General features: G+C 40.5%; 2 protein-coding genes across 2 annotated transcripts in view; both read right to left on the reverse strand.

The window, feature by feature from the left end:
- The window catches only part of LOC139754675 (sphingomyelin phosphodiesterase 4-like), a 57,607-nt gene extending 46,567 nt beyond the window's left edge, over window positions 1–11,040 (reverse strand). Inside the window, exons 1-3 of the mRNA XM_071672222.1 lie at window positions 10,706–11,040; window positions 7,555–7,707; window positions 7,242–7,422 (exon numbers count right to left, since the gene is read on the reverse strand). Of these exons, the coding sequence (XP_071528323.1) occupies window positions 7,242–7,422; window positions 7,555–7,707; window positions 10,706–10,782 (411 nt within the window). The 5' untranslated portion in view covers window positions 10,783–11,040. The remainder of the gene's footprint in view (window positions 1–7,241; window positions 7,423–7,554; window positions 7,708–10,705) is intronic.
- Window positions 10,969–13,286, reverse strand: part of LOC139754422 (sphingomyelin phosphodiesterase 4-like) — a 187,797-nt gene continuing 185,479 nt past the window's right edge. The window contains exon 9 of the mRNA XM_071671699.1: window positions 10,969–10,983. Coding sequence (XP_071527800.1) covers window positions 10,969–10,983 — 15 coding nt within the window. The remainder of the gene's footprint in view (window positions 10,984–13,286) is intronic.

The following is a 13,286-nucleotide window of genomic DNA, read 5'->3' on the forward strand; positions in this document are numbered from 1 at the left end:
AGAAGCCCTCATGCAGGAATGGCCCAACCCGCCCACAAACACATGTATATACATGTGCTCCCATACACGCACATATACATACCTATACATTTCAACGTATAAATACATGTAGATACAGAGACATATACATACATCCACATGTACATATTCATACTTGCTGCCTTCATCCATTCCCATCGCCACTCTGCCACACATGAAATGGCACCCCCCTCCCCACACATGCGTGTGACATAGCGCTAGTAAAAGAAAACAAAAGCCACATTCGTTCACACTCAGTCTCTAGCTGTCATATGTATGCACCGAAACCATCTCCCATGCCACACCCAGGCCCCACAAATCTTTCCATGGTTTACCCCAGACGTTTCACATGCCCTGGTTCAATTCTCTGACTGCACATCCACCCCGGAATACAAATTGTTCCAATTCACTCTACTCTTTGCATGCCTTTCACCATCCTGTATGTTCAGGCCCCGATCGCTCAAAATCTTTTTCACTCCATCCTTCTATCTCCAATTTGGACTCCAACTTCTCATTCCCTCCACCTCTGACACATATATCCTCTTTGTCAATCTTTCCTCACTCATTCTCTCCATATGACCAAACCATTTTAATACATCCTATTCTTCTCTCTCAACCACACTCTTTTTATTACCACTCATCTCTCTTACACTTTCATTACCTACTCAAGCAAACCACCTCTCACCATATTTTGTCCTTAAACATTTCATTTCCAACACATCCACCCTCCTCTGCACATCCTTATGTATAACCCATGCTTTGCCCCCTTATAACATTGTTGGAACCACTATTCCTTCAAACATACCCATTTTTGCTCTCCGAGATAATGTTCTTGCCTTCCACACATTCTTCAATGCTCCCCAAATCTTCGCCCCACCCTCATCCTGACTCATATCCTCTTCCATGGATCCATCTGCTGCTAAATCCACTCCCAGATATCTAAAACACTTCATTTCATCCAGTTTTTCTCCATTCAAACTTTTTTTTCTCCATTCAAACTTTTTATATATCTTTTTTTTGTTTTGCTTTGTCGCTGTCTCCCGCGTTTGCGAGGTAGCGCAAGGAAACAGACGAAAGAAATGGCCCAACCCAACCCCATACACATCTATATACATACACGTCCACACACGCAAATATACATACCTATACATCTCAATGTACAAATATATATACACACAGACATATACATATATACACATGTACATAATTCATACTGTCTTTATTTATTCCCATCGCCACCTCGCCACACATGGAATACCATCCCCCTCCCCCCTCATGTGTGCGAGGTAGCACTAGGAAAAGACAACAAAAGGCCCCATTCGTTCACACTCATTCTCTAGCTGTCATGTAATAATGACTGAAGCCACAGCTCCCTTTCCACATCTGTACAGCTCCCTTTCCACATCCAGGCCCCACAGAACTTTCCATGGTTTACCCCAGATACTTCACATGCCCTGATTCAATCCACTGACAGCATGTCGACCCCGGTATACCACATCGATCCAATTCACTCTATTCCTTGCCTGCCTTTCACCCTCCTGCATGTTCAGGCCCCGATCACACAAAATCTTTTTCACTCCATCTTTCCACCTCCAATTTGGTCTCCCACTTCTCCTCGTTCCCTCCACATCCGACACATATATCCTCTTGGTCAACCTTTCCTCACTCATTCTCTCCATGTGCCCAAACCATTTCAAAACACCCTTTTCTGCTCTCTCAACCTTGCTCTTTTTATTTCCACACATTTCTCTTACCCTTACATTACTTACTCGATCAAACCACCTCACACCACATATTGTCCTCAAACATCTCATTTCCAGCACATCCACCCTCCTGTGCACAACTCTATACATAGCCCACGCCTCGCAACCAAACAACATTGTTGGAACCACTATTCCTTCAAACATACCCATTTTTGCTTTCAGAGATAATGTTCTCGACTTCCACACATTCTTCAAGGCTCCTAGGATTTTCGCCCCCTCCCCCACCCTATGATTCTCTTCCGCTTCCATGGTTCCATCCACTGCCAGATCCACTCCCAGATATCTAAAACACTTTACTTCCTCCAGTTTTTCTCCATTCAAACTTACCTCCCAATTGACTTGTTCAAACTTATTATTATTATCATTTTGCTTTGTCGCTGTCTCCCTCGTTGGCGAGGTAGTGCAAGGAAACAGACGAAAGAATGGCCCAACCCGCCCACATACACATGTATATACGTAAACGTCCACACACACAAATAAACATACCTATACATCTCAACGTATACATATATATACACACACAGACATATACATATATACACATGTACATAATTCATACTGTCTGCCTTTATTCATTCCCATCGCCACCTCGCCACACATGAAATAACAACCCCCCTCCCCCCTCATGTGTGCGAGGTAGTGCTAGGAAAAGACAACAAAGGCCACATTCGTTCACACTCAGTCTTTAGCTGTCATGTAATAATGCACCGAAACCAAAGCTCCCTTTCCACATCCAGGCCCCACAGAACTTTCCATGGTTTACCCCAGACGCTTCACATGCCCTGGTTCAATCCATTGACAGCACATCGACCACAGTATACCACATCGTTCCAATTCACTCTATTCCTTGCATGCTTTTCACCCTCCTGCATGTTCAGGCCCCGATCACTCAAAATCTTTTTCACTCCATCTTTCCACCTCCAATTTGGTCTCCCACTTCTCCACGTTCCCTCCACCTCTGACACGTATATCCTCTTTGTCAATCTTTCCTCACTCATTCTCTCCATGTGACCAAACCATTTCAAAACACCCTCTTCTGCTCTCTCAACCACACTCTTTTTATTACCAAACATCTCTCTTACCCTATTATTACTTACTCAATCAAGCCACCTCACACCACATATTGTCCTCAAACATCTCATTTCCAGCACATCCACCCTCCTCCACACAACTCTATCCATAGCCCACGCCTCGCAACCATACAACATTGTTGGAACCACTATTCCTTCAAACATACCCATTTTTGGTTTCCGAGATAATGTTCTCGACTTCTACACATTCTTCAAGGCTCCCAGAATTTTCCCCCCCTCCCCCACCCTATGATTCACTTCTGCTTCCATGGTTCCATCCGCTGCCAAATCCACTCCCAGATATCTAAAACACTTCACTTCCTCCAGTTTTTCTCCATTCAAACTTACCTCCCAATTAACTTGTCCCTCAACCCTACTGAACCTAATAACCTTGCTCTTATTCACATTTACTCTCAGCTTTCTTCTTTCACACACTTTACCAAACTCAGTCACCCACCTCTGCAGTTTCTCACCCAAATCAGCCACCAGTGCTGTATCATCAGCAAACAACAACTGATCAATTCCCAATCCCTCTCATCAACAACAGACTGCATACTTGCCCCTCTCTCCAAAACTTCCATTCACCTCCCAATATCCCCATCCATAAACAAATTAAACAACCAAGGAGACATCAAGCACCCCTGCCGCAAACCGTCATTCACTGGGAACCAATCACTTTCCTCTCTTCCTACTCGTACACATGCTTTACATCATTGATAAAAACTTTTCACTGCTTCTAGCAACCTACCTCCCACACTGTATACTCTTAATGCCTTCCACAAAGCATCTCTATCTACTCTATCATATGCCTTATCCAAATCCATAAATGCTATATACAAATCCATCTGTATTTCTAAGTACTTCTCAAATATACTCTTGAAAGCAAACACCTGATCCACACATCCTCTACCAATTCTGAAACCACATTGCTCCTCCCCAGTCTGATGCTCTTTACCCTCTCAATCAATACACTCCCACATACTTTCCTAGGAATACTCAACAAACTTATATCTCTGTAATTTGAACACTCACCTTTATCCCCTTTGCCTTTGTACAATGGCACTGCATTCATTCTGCCAATCCTTAGGCACTTTACCATGAACCATTTATACATTGAATATCCTTACCAACCAGTCAACAACACAGCTACCCCCTTTTGTAATAAATTCCACTGCAATACCATCAAAACCTGCCATCTTTCATCTTCCTGAAAGCTTTCACTACCTCTTCACCCTCTCACTTCGCACACCACCTTGACCAAAACACCCTATATCTGCCACTCTATCATCAAACACATTCAACAAAGCTTCAAAATACTCACTCCATCTCCTTCTGACTTCACCACTACCTGTTATTACCTCCCCATTAGCCCCCTTCACCAATCTTCCCTCTTGCTCTCTTGTTTTATGCACTTTATTTACCTCCTTCCAAAACATCTTTTTATTCTCCCTAAAATTTAATGATACTCTCACCCCAAATCTCATTTGCCCTCTTTTTCACCTCTTGCACCTTTCTCTTGACTTTTTCTCTTTCTTTTATACAGCCCCCACTCATTTGCACTACTTCCCTGCAAAAATCATCCAAATGCCTCTCTCTTCTCTTTCACAAACAATCTTACTTCTTCATCCCACCACTCACTACCCTTTCTAATCTGCCCACCTCCCACCTTTCTCATTCCACAAGCATATTTTGTGCAAGCCATCAATGCTTCCCTAAATACATTCCATTCCTCCCCCACTCCCATTACGTCACTTGTCCTCACCTTTTTCCATTCTGCAATCAATCTCTCCCGGTATTTCCTCACACAAGTCTCCTTTCCAAGCTCACTTACTCTCACCACTCTCTTCACCCCAACATTCTCTCTTCTTTTCTGAAAACCTCTATAAATCTTCACCTTCGCCCCCACAAGATAATGATTAGACATTCCTCCAGTTGCCCCTCTCAGCACATTAACAACCAAAATCTCTCTTTCGCGCCCCTATCAATTAACATCTAATCCAATAATGCTCTCTGGCCACCTCTCCTACTTACATACATATACTTATGCATATCTCTTTTTAAACTAGGTATTCCCAATCACCAGTTCTTTTTCAGCACACAAATCTACAACTCTTCACCATTTCCATTACAACAATGAACACCCCATGTACACCATTGATACCCTCAACTGCCACATTACTCACCTTTGCAATCAAATCATCCATCACTATAACCCAGTCTCGTGCATCAAAGCTGCTAATGCACTCACTAAGCTGCTCCTAAAACACTTGTCTCTCATGATCTTTCTTCTTATGACCAGGTGCATAGGCACCAATAATCACCCATCTCTTTCCATCCACTTTTAGTTTAACCCATATCAATCTAGAGTCTACCATGCCTCCATGGCTGTTGAATTTGTTTATGGATGGGGTTGTTAGGGAGGTGAATGAAAGAGTTTTGGAGAGAGGCACAAGTATGCAATCTGGTGTGGATGAGAGGCTTGGGAAGTGAGTCAGTTGTTGTTCACTGATGATACAGTTAGTGACTGGGTCTGTTAAAGTGTGTGAAAAGAAGAAAGCTGAGAGTAAGTGTGAATAAGGGCAAGGTGATTAGGTTCAGTTGGGTTGAGGGACAAGTCAAATGGGATGTAAGTTTGAATGGAGAAAAGCTGGAGGAAGTGAAGTGTTTTAGATATCTGGGAGTGGATTTAGCAGCGGATGGAACGATGGAAGCGGAAGTGAGTCACAGGGTGGGGGTGGGGCCGAAGGTTCTGGGAGCATTGAAGACTCTATTGAACTCTAATGCTGAGTGTATGCTGTAATCCTCACTGACGTGCAACACACTCTGTTTCAGGCTAAAGAAACATCGATATGAAAGGCACTGAGCCCACAATAAAGAATATGATGATGTAAATGCCAGAATACACCTAAGGTACAGGTACATAAGGCAACTTGTGAGAAACCATGATCCTGAACAATCCAAATGCTGACTCTGTTATGCACCTGATGAACATAAATTACGACACTATATTCATAAATGTTCCAAAATCAGTGACTTCAGACCTCAAGCCTTACTGTTTTGAAAACTTTGTGATCACCTTATCAATAATAATATCCTTGAAGACATTCTGATACCAAATCCAAAATTCACCATGCCCTGAGCTATGTAAACACCTCATGTAATCATGCCCAGTAAAAGCAGGTTCTGTAATTACATTGTCCAGAGTGTAATGTACCTTGACCTTTACTGTATTCTTGCCAATGTTAACAACATGCTCAATGCCAATGCATTCTGTAACTGCATGCCCTTTCATATTGCTATCGATGTTAATGACTGTAAGCTACACTTAGTTTGCATGACCCATTTTAACCTCACACTTTAAATTACACAAGTGTTGTTACCTATGTCGTTGCCAGAATCACTTACTATCCTGTGATTCTATACCATGTATCTGATCTACCCTAAACCTCCCTACATCTCTGCCATGAGGACGACCCTTTGGGTCTCTAAGCCTCACTTGGCCAACCTTTCACCCTCCTATTATACCCACTGTATGCTCTACTCTTGCCTTCAGCTATCCCTAGATATGCGTCATTTGTCCATACTCTCAGTAAAATGCTTTGTCTATGTATATTTTTAAAAATATAAAAGTATACTACTTCTCATGGGAATTTCCTTAATCATGGATATCATCATTGATAAAACATCTTTTTTCCTTTGTTTTAGCACAAAGGGGTAGGGGTAATTTCTCTGGTAGTGCAGAATGAGGTGGTTGAGGAGCATAAGGAAGATGTCAAGTGTTAATATGGGCAAAGGTGGGTATGCATGATGATATAATAGACCTGACAGTGTTGAATGTCTCGTGCCTTAAAAATAAAAGAAAGGATATGGGTGGATGTGTACGAACTGAAGTATGTAGGAAATGAAATGTGATGTGAAGCAGGTTAACTGTGTAAGGAATGACAGTGTCTTTGAGAAGTGCAGTAGAAAAAGCAGACTGACTGAAAGGCGTGATGAAAGGGTTCAGGTATACAAAGAGAGCATGAAGATAGAACAGCTAAGAGGATTTATATGTCAGATGTGGAGCAAGCAAGGGTGGACTGGACATAAACATTCAAGAGGGAAAGCAATATACACTGGATAGAACAAATTGCATTGATCTCATAAAAGAGGAGTGACATGAAGTCAATCAGCTGAACCAGGGAATATGAAGCAGTTAAGATAAACCATGAAGTAGTCAATGGGACATGGCCCTCCAGTGGTTCATATGTTCTAGTTCTAGTGTATGATGCATAATGGTCAGAGTCTGGATGTGTATACAAGAGCCCATTGTTCATTTGTTCCTGACTACCTCATTAAAGTAGTTATGTCAACTAAGAAAAAATTTATAAAGAGCTTACACAATACTAACCTTAGTAACTCTGAAAAGAATATGAGCATTCTTTGGTGCTGATAAGTCCAGTCGAAAGAGGCGACACATTAGATGATAGAAAAGTAAGGTGTAGAAAAGTAGATTCTCAGCTATAAAGCCTTCCCATTTTCCTTCCACAGAACGCTGTGTCTCACAGTCTGAGGAACCTTGTGCAGGACTTCTACAATTAAAAAAGAAAGAAAAAGAGTAAAAGACAAGTTAAGAGGGTGTAGATGTCAAAGTATCTTTATATATGCAAATTGACAGCAATTCATGCCAAATATTTTTCACACACCTTTAAAGAAAAACCCACCTGTTGGCAGGCCAGAAGTCTGTGTACCTCCATGGCTGCACATATGACAGCCATGTCTCTAAGACCAGTCTGAAGGAGGAGTCTAAGGGCCAATGGCTGAAGGTATGACGAAGAAACAGGTAAAGGCTCTTTCGGTACATATTCCACAGGTTCCTAAAAGGAAAGATAGCCAATGAGAATGTGGTTCTGCAGAAACCTTTATAATGTCATCAGAAACATGAGTCACATAACAAAACAGTTTGTTTTACAATGTTGGCATATCAATATGCAAGTGAAAAGCCACCTTTGCAAAAATAATAAGTTTAGGCGAATATAAAGAAAAAAATCACTTTCATATACAAGATAGAAACTTATTTATAAAAGTTTCTCTTAATAACATTAATGTATTATATTTCAGTACTCTAACCAGGCTGTTTTTGTACTCAGGGTAAGTTGATGTCATCTATTATGGTACAGCTGCACTGAAGGGGAAAACAGGTGCTACAAAATCTGGCAATAGTGCAAGTTCCATTTTACTCTTCATAATATCCATATTAAGGTCATCCTTTTCATTTTTCAAAGATGATGATAAAGTAGGTTACAAAAAATTATCAAGGGTGTTCAAAAAGGCAAATGAATAGAAGTAGCACTAATGGTATAGTGTTATATTAAACTGTTATTTTTTTTTTTTTTTTGCTTTGTCGCTGTCTCCCGCGTTTGCGAGGTAGCGCAAGGAAACAGACGAAAGAAATGGCCCAACCCACCCCCATACACATGTATATACATACGTCCACACACGCAAATATACATACCTACACAGCTTTCCATGGTTTACCCCAGACGCTTCACATGCCCTGATTCAATCCACTGACAGCACGTCAACCCCGGTATACCACATCGATCCAATTCACTCTATTCCTTGCCCTCCTTTCACCCTCCTGCATGTTCAGGCCCCGATCACACAGAATCTTTTTCACTCCATCTTTCCACCTCCAATTTGGTCTCCCACTTCTCCTCGTTCCCTCCACCTCCGACACATATATCCTCTTGATCAATCTTTCCTCACTCATTCTCTCCATGTGCCCAAATCATTTCAAAACACCCTCTTCTGCTCTCTCAACCACGCTCTTTTTATTTCCACACATCTCTCTTACCCTGACGTTACTTACTCGATCAAACCACCTCACACCACACATTGTCCTCAAACATCTCATTTCCAGCACATCCATCCTCCTGCGCACAACTCTATCCATACCCCATGCCTCGCAACCATACAACATTGTTGGAACCACTATTCCTTCAAACATACCCATTTTTGCTTTCAGAGATAATGTTCTCGACTTCCACACATTCTTCAAGGCTCCCAGGATTTTCGCCCCCTCCCCCACCCTATGATCCACTTCCGCTTCCATGGTTCCATCCGCTGCCAGATCCACTCCCAGATATCTAAAACACTTTACTTCCTCCAGTTTTTCTCCATTCAAACTTACCTCCCAATTGACTTGACCCTCAAACCTACTGTACCTAATTACCTTGCTCTTATTCACATTTACTCTTAACTTTCTTCTTTCACACACTTTACCAAACTCAGTCACCAGCTTCTGCAGTTTCTCACATGAATCAGCCACCAGCGCTGTATCATCAGCGAACAACAACTGACTCACTTCCCAAGCTCTCTCATCCCCAACAGACTTCATACTTGCCCCTCTTTCCAAAACTCTTGCATTCACCTCCCTAACCACCCCATCCATAAACAAATTATGTATATATATATATATATATACTAATGTCTTGCTTTTTCCAATTTTCATTCTATCTGCATGAACAATCTCAATATACCCCATATCAGCTTCTTGTTCTGTCACATCGACAAGCACTATACCAATTATATCATTATCCTTAGTATTCTTACTGAGGAGAATGACTCAGTTTTGAGTTCCCAACAATTAAGCCCTATACATTCAGGAAAGAGGGGCAAGTATGAAGTCTGTTGGAGATGAGAGAGCTTGGGAAGTGAGTCAGTTGTTGTTCGCTGATGATACAGCGCTGGTGGCTGATTCATGTGAGAAACTGCAGAAGCTGGTGACTGAGTTTGGTAAAGTGTGTGGAAGAAGAAAGTTAAGAGTAAATGTGAATAAGAGCAAGGTTATTAGGTACAGTAGGGGTGAGGGTCAAGTCAATTGGGAGGTGAGTTTGAATGGAGAAAAACTGGAGGAAGTGAAGTGTTTTAGATATCTGGGAGTGGATCTGTCAGCGGATGGAACCATGGAAGCGGAAGTGGATCATAGGGTGGGGGAGGGGGCGAAAATTTTGGGAGCCTTGAAAAATGTGTGGAAGTCGAGAACATTATCTCGGAAAGCAAAAATGGGTATGTTTGAAGGAATAGTGGTTCCAACAATGTTGTATGGTTGCGAGGCGTGGGCTATGGATAGAGATGTGCGCAGGAGGATGGATGTGCTGGAAATGAGATGTTTGAGGAAAATGTGTGGTGTGAGGTGGTTTGATCGAGTAAGTAACGTAAGGGTAAGAGAGATGTGTGGAAATAAAAAGAGCGTGGTTGAGAGAGCAGAAGAGGGTGTTTTGAAATGGTTTGGGCACATGGAGAGAATGAGTGAGGAAAGATTGACCAAGAGGATATATGTGTCGGAGGTGGAGGGAACGAGGAGAAGAGGGAGACCAAATTGGAGGTGGAAAGATGGAGTGAAAAAGATTTTGTGTGATCGGGGCCTGAACATGCAGGAGGGTGAAAGGAGGGCAAGGAATAGAGTGAATTGGAGCGATGTGGTATACAGGGGTTGACGTGCTGTCAGTGGATTGAATCAAGGCATGTGAAGCGTCTGGGGTAAACCATGGAAAGCTGTGTAGGTATGTATATTTGCGTGTGTGGACGTGTGTATGTACATGTGTATGGGGGGGGGGTTGGGCCATTTCTTTCGTCTGTTTCCTTGCGCTACCTCGCAAACGCGGGAGACAGCGACAAAGTATATATAAAAAAAAAAATAAATAAAAAAAAAAAAAAACATTCAGGTAAAACGAGAGTGTTGTCTGTAAGGCAGCTCTGACAAATTTCTTGTGGATTGCTGTAAATTTGAGATATATGGAAACAAAGTTAACAAAAGTGGAAGGATGATCATGGCAACGAATTAGGCACAGAAAAAACAGAGAGACATACTTGCGTAAATCATCCAAAGGTGATGGCTGTGCTGGTTTTCCACTATTTGCAAAGAAATGAACATGCTTAATGAGCATCCTCACAACCCTCACATGATCACTTGATGGTACAAACACCTCCTGAATATCAAAAGGAAGATTACTTTTAAAAACAAATAAGGATTACACAACCTAAATGAATCAGCAAACAATGAAAGTTTTGAGATGAAATTTATCCAAATCAAAGTAACACATTTAAACAACTAATTACTTCCAATATATTCATCAGATCTTGAATTTCTAAAAACAATAAAATGAGTAGGTATTTCAAACATCAAAATATCCAAAGCTTACTAAAAGAAAAAACAAATAAAAAAGAAGGCAATCAAAATTATACCATTATCTTAGATTAAAAACTATTTGGATAAGAAACTAATCAATCAAGTTAGTTTAAGTGTCATTCAATGATCTGTATTAAAGCATTTTTAAGAAATTATTATTCTTAGAAAACATGAAAAGGAAATTTTTAATCTGTTAAGTGATGTTAATTCTGGAAGTAAAAGTACTCAGAGCAGTTTAAGCCTCAATAAATAGTACCAGTTTGCTTGCTTTGCAGTCAAGCTGTGATCAATTCCTATCAAATGAAACTAAAAGTTAACAAAGTCTGATGAATAAATGGGTTAGAACTATCTATAAAATTGAATGAATTACTAAAGAACAACAGCAATAGATAATAAAAAGAGAATAAACAGCTATAAAACTAGAATTCCTATGGTTAGTAGTTTCAAGTCTATCCTATAGCAACTCATATTCATTGTGAAACTGGTATGTTTCTTTGCAGCTTTTATTCTATCTTCTCATACTATAGATTCAAATGTATTACATCATTCACGTGATTTCCAAAATAAGCTTGAAAATCTTTAAAGAGGTTTGCTGTTTAATAGAATATCATAGTACTTGTCAATTTGAAATCCTAATTTACTATTTACTTCTGTTACCAGGACAATCTACACTAAGGTTCAAAACAGAACTTATCAAAACTAAAGTTAAACAGTGTTGAATTTCTTAACATCAATATTTCGTTGGTTTGTTTTATTTCCATGGTAGTTCATATATGTATCACTAACATGCCATTTGTCTTCTGGTCGTATCAGTGGTACAGAACTGCCAAAATAAAAGTTTCTCCCAATGCTTCCTTCCTCTTCAAAATATGAACCAATAGAAGGAACAAATAACTTTCTCAAAACTCATAGTTCCACAATTTATTTACATAATTTCCATTTTTTCTTGCTTGCTTCTCTTCAAAATTCTCTTTCCTTAGAAGCCTTATCCAGCTTTTCAAAATCAAAAACAGAAAAATCATAAAAAAATCCAGAAAAATTTGTACAGATAAATCTTTTCATTCAAAGCTTCACTTACTTTTTCTATTTAGTTTACAAGTATTATGACAATGTTCACATACCTAGTAAAGGAAAAACATCACTTCACAAATATTGTTGCACTGGTGTGACAACATAAGCCATACTCAGTCAATGCATGGCAGGATATACTGTTAATGTATTCTTCAATACTATAAATCATGAAAAATAAGTCTTAAAAAAAATCTGGCAATGTCCATTTCCCAAGCATTCCAGAACTTTAATATGCACTGCTTACAGGTCTTTCATATCTCAACATGTCATGATCTGTTGGGACTAAACAGTATAGGGATGATTTACCAAGCAAAAGCTTTTCAAATGTTCATTTTCAACATGGGTATTCTACACAGGAAAAAAATTTGGCTATGTAATTTGAAAAGGCTTCTCTCTCTCTCAGACAGCACCCTTTGAATGCAATTTTCCCAGGAAAATATCAAATCAGGATCATTCCTACCTTCATAAAGCTGGTAGTGAAGTTCTCATTTATTTATGCTTTTCAATCAATCCAGATAGGGTGGATAGGGAGGTGAATGCAAGAGTTTGGAGAGAGGGGCAAGTACACAGTCTGTTCAGGATGAGAGGGCTTGAGAATTGAGTCAGTTGTTGTTTACTGATGATACAGCACTGGTGGCTGAATAGGGTGAGAAACTGCAGAAGTTCACGACTGAGTTTCATAAAGTGTGTAAAAGAAGAAAGCTGACAGTAAATGTGAATAAGAGCAAGGTATTTAGGTACAGTAGGGGTGAGGGTCAAGTCAATTGGGAGGTGAGTTTGAATGGAGAAAAACTGGAGGAAGTGAAGTGTTTTAGATATCTGGGAGTGGATCTGTCAGCGGATGGAACCATGGAAGCGGAAGTGGATCATAGGGTGGGGGAGGGGCGAAAATTTTGGGAGCCTTGAAAAATGTGTGGAAGTCGAGAACATTATCTCGGAAAGCAAAAATGGGTATGTTTGAAGGAATAGTGGTTCCAACAATGTTGTATGGTTGCGAGGCGTGGGCTATGGATAGAGATGTGCGCAGGAGGATGGATGTGCTGGAAATGAGATGTTTGAGGAAAATGTGTGGTGTGAGGTGGTTTGATCGAGTAAGTAACGTAAGGGTAAGAGAGATGTGTGGAAATAAAAAGAGCGTGGTTGAGAGAGCAGAAGAGGGTGTTTTGAAATGGTTTGGGCACATGGAGAGAA

The sequence above is a fragment of the Panulirus ornatus genome, chromosome 17 (assembly GCF_036320965.1).
Source record: "Panulirus ornatus isolate Po-2019 chromosome 17, ASM3632096v1, whole genome shotgun sequence".
Classification (NCBI taxonomy): domain Eukaryota; kingdom Metazoa; phylum Arthropoda; class Malacostraca; order Decapoda; family Palinuridae; genus Panulirus; species Panulirus ornatus.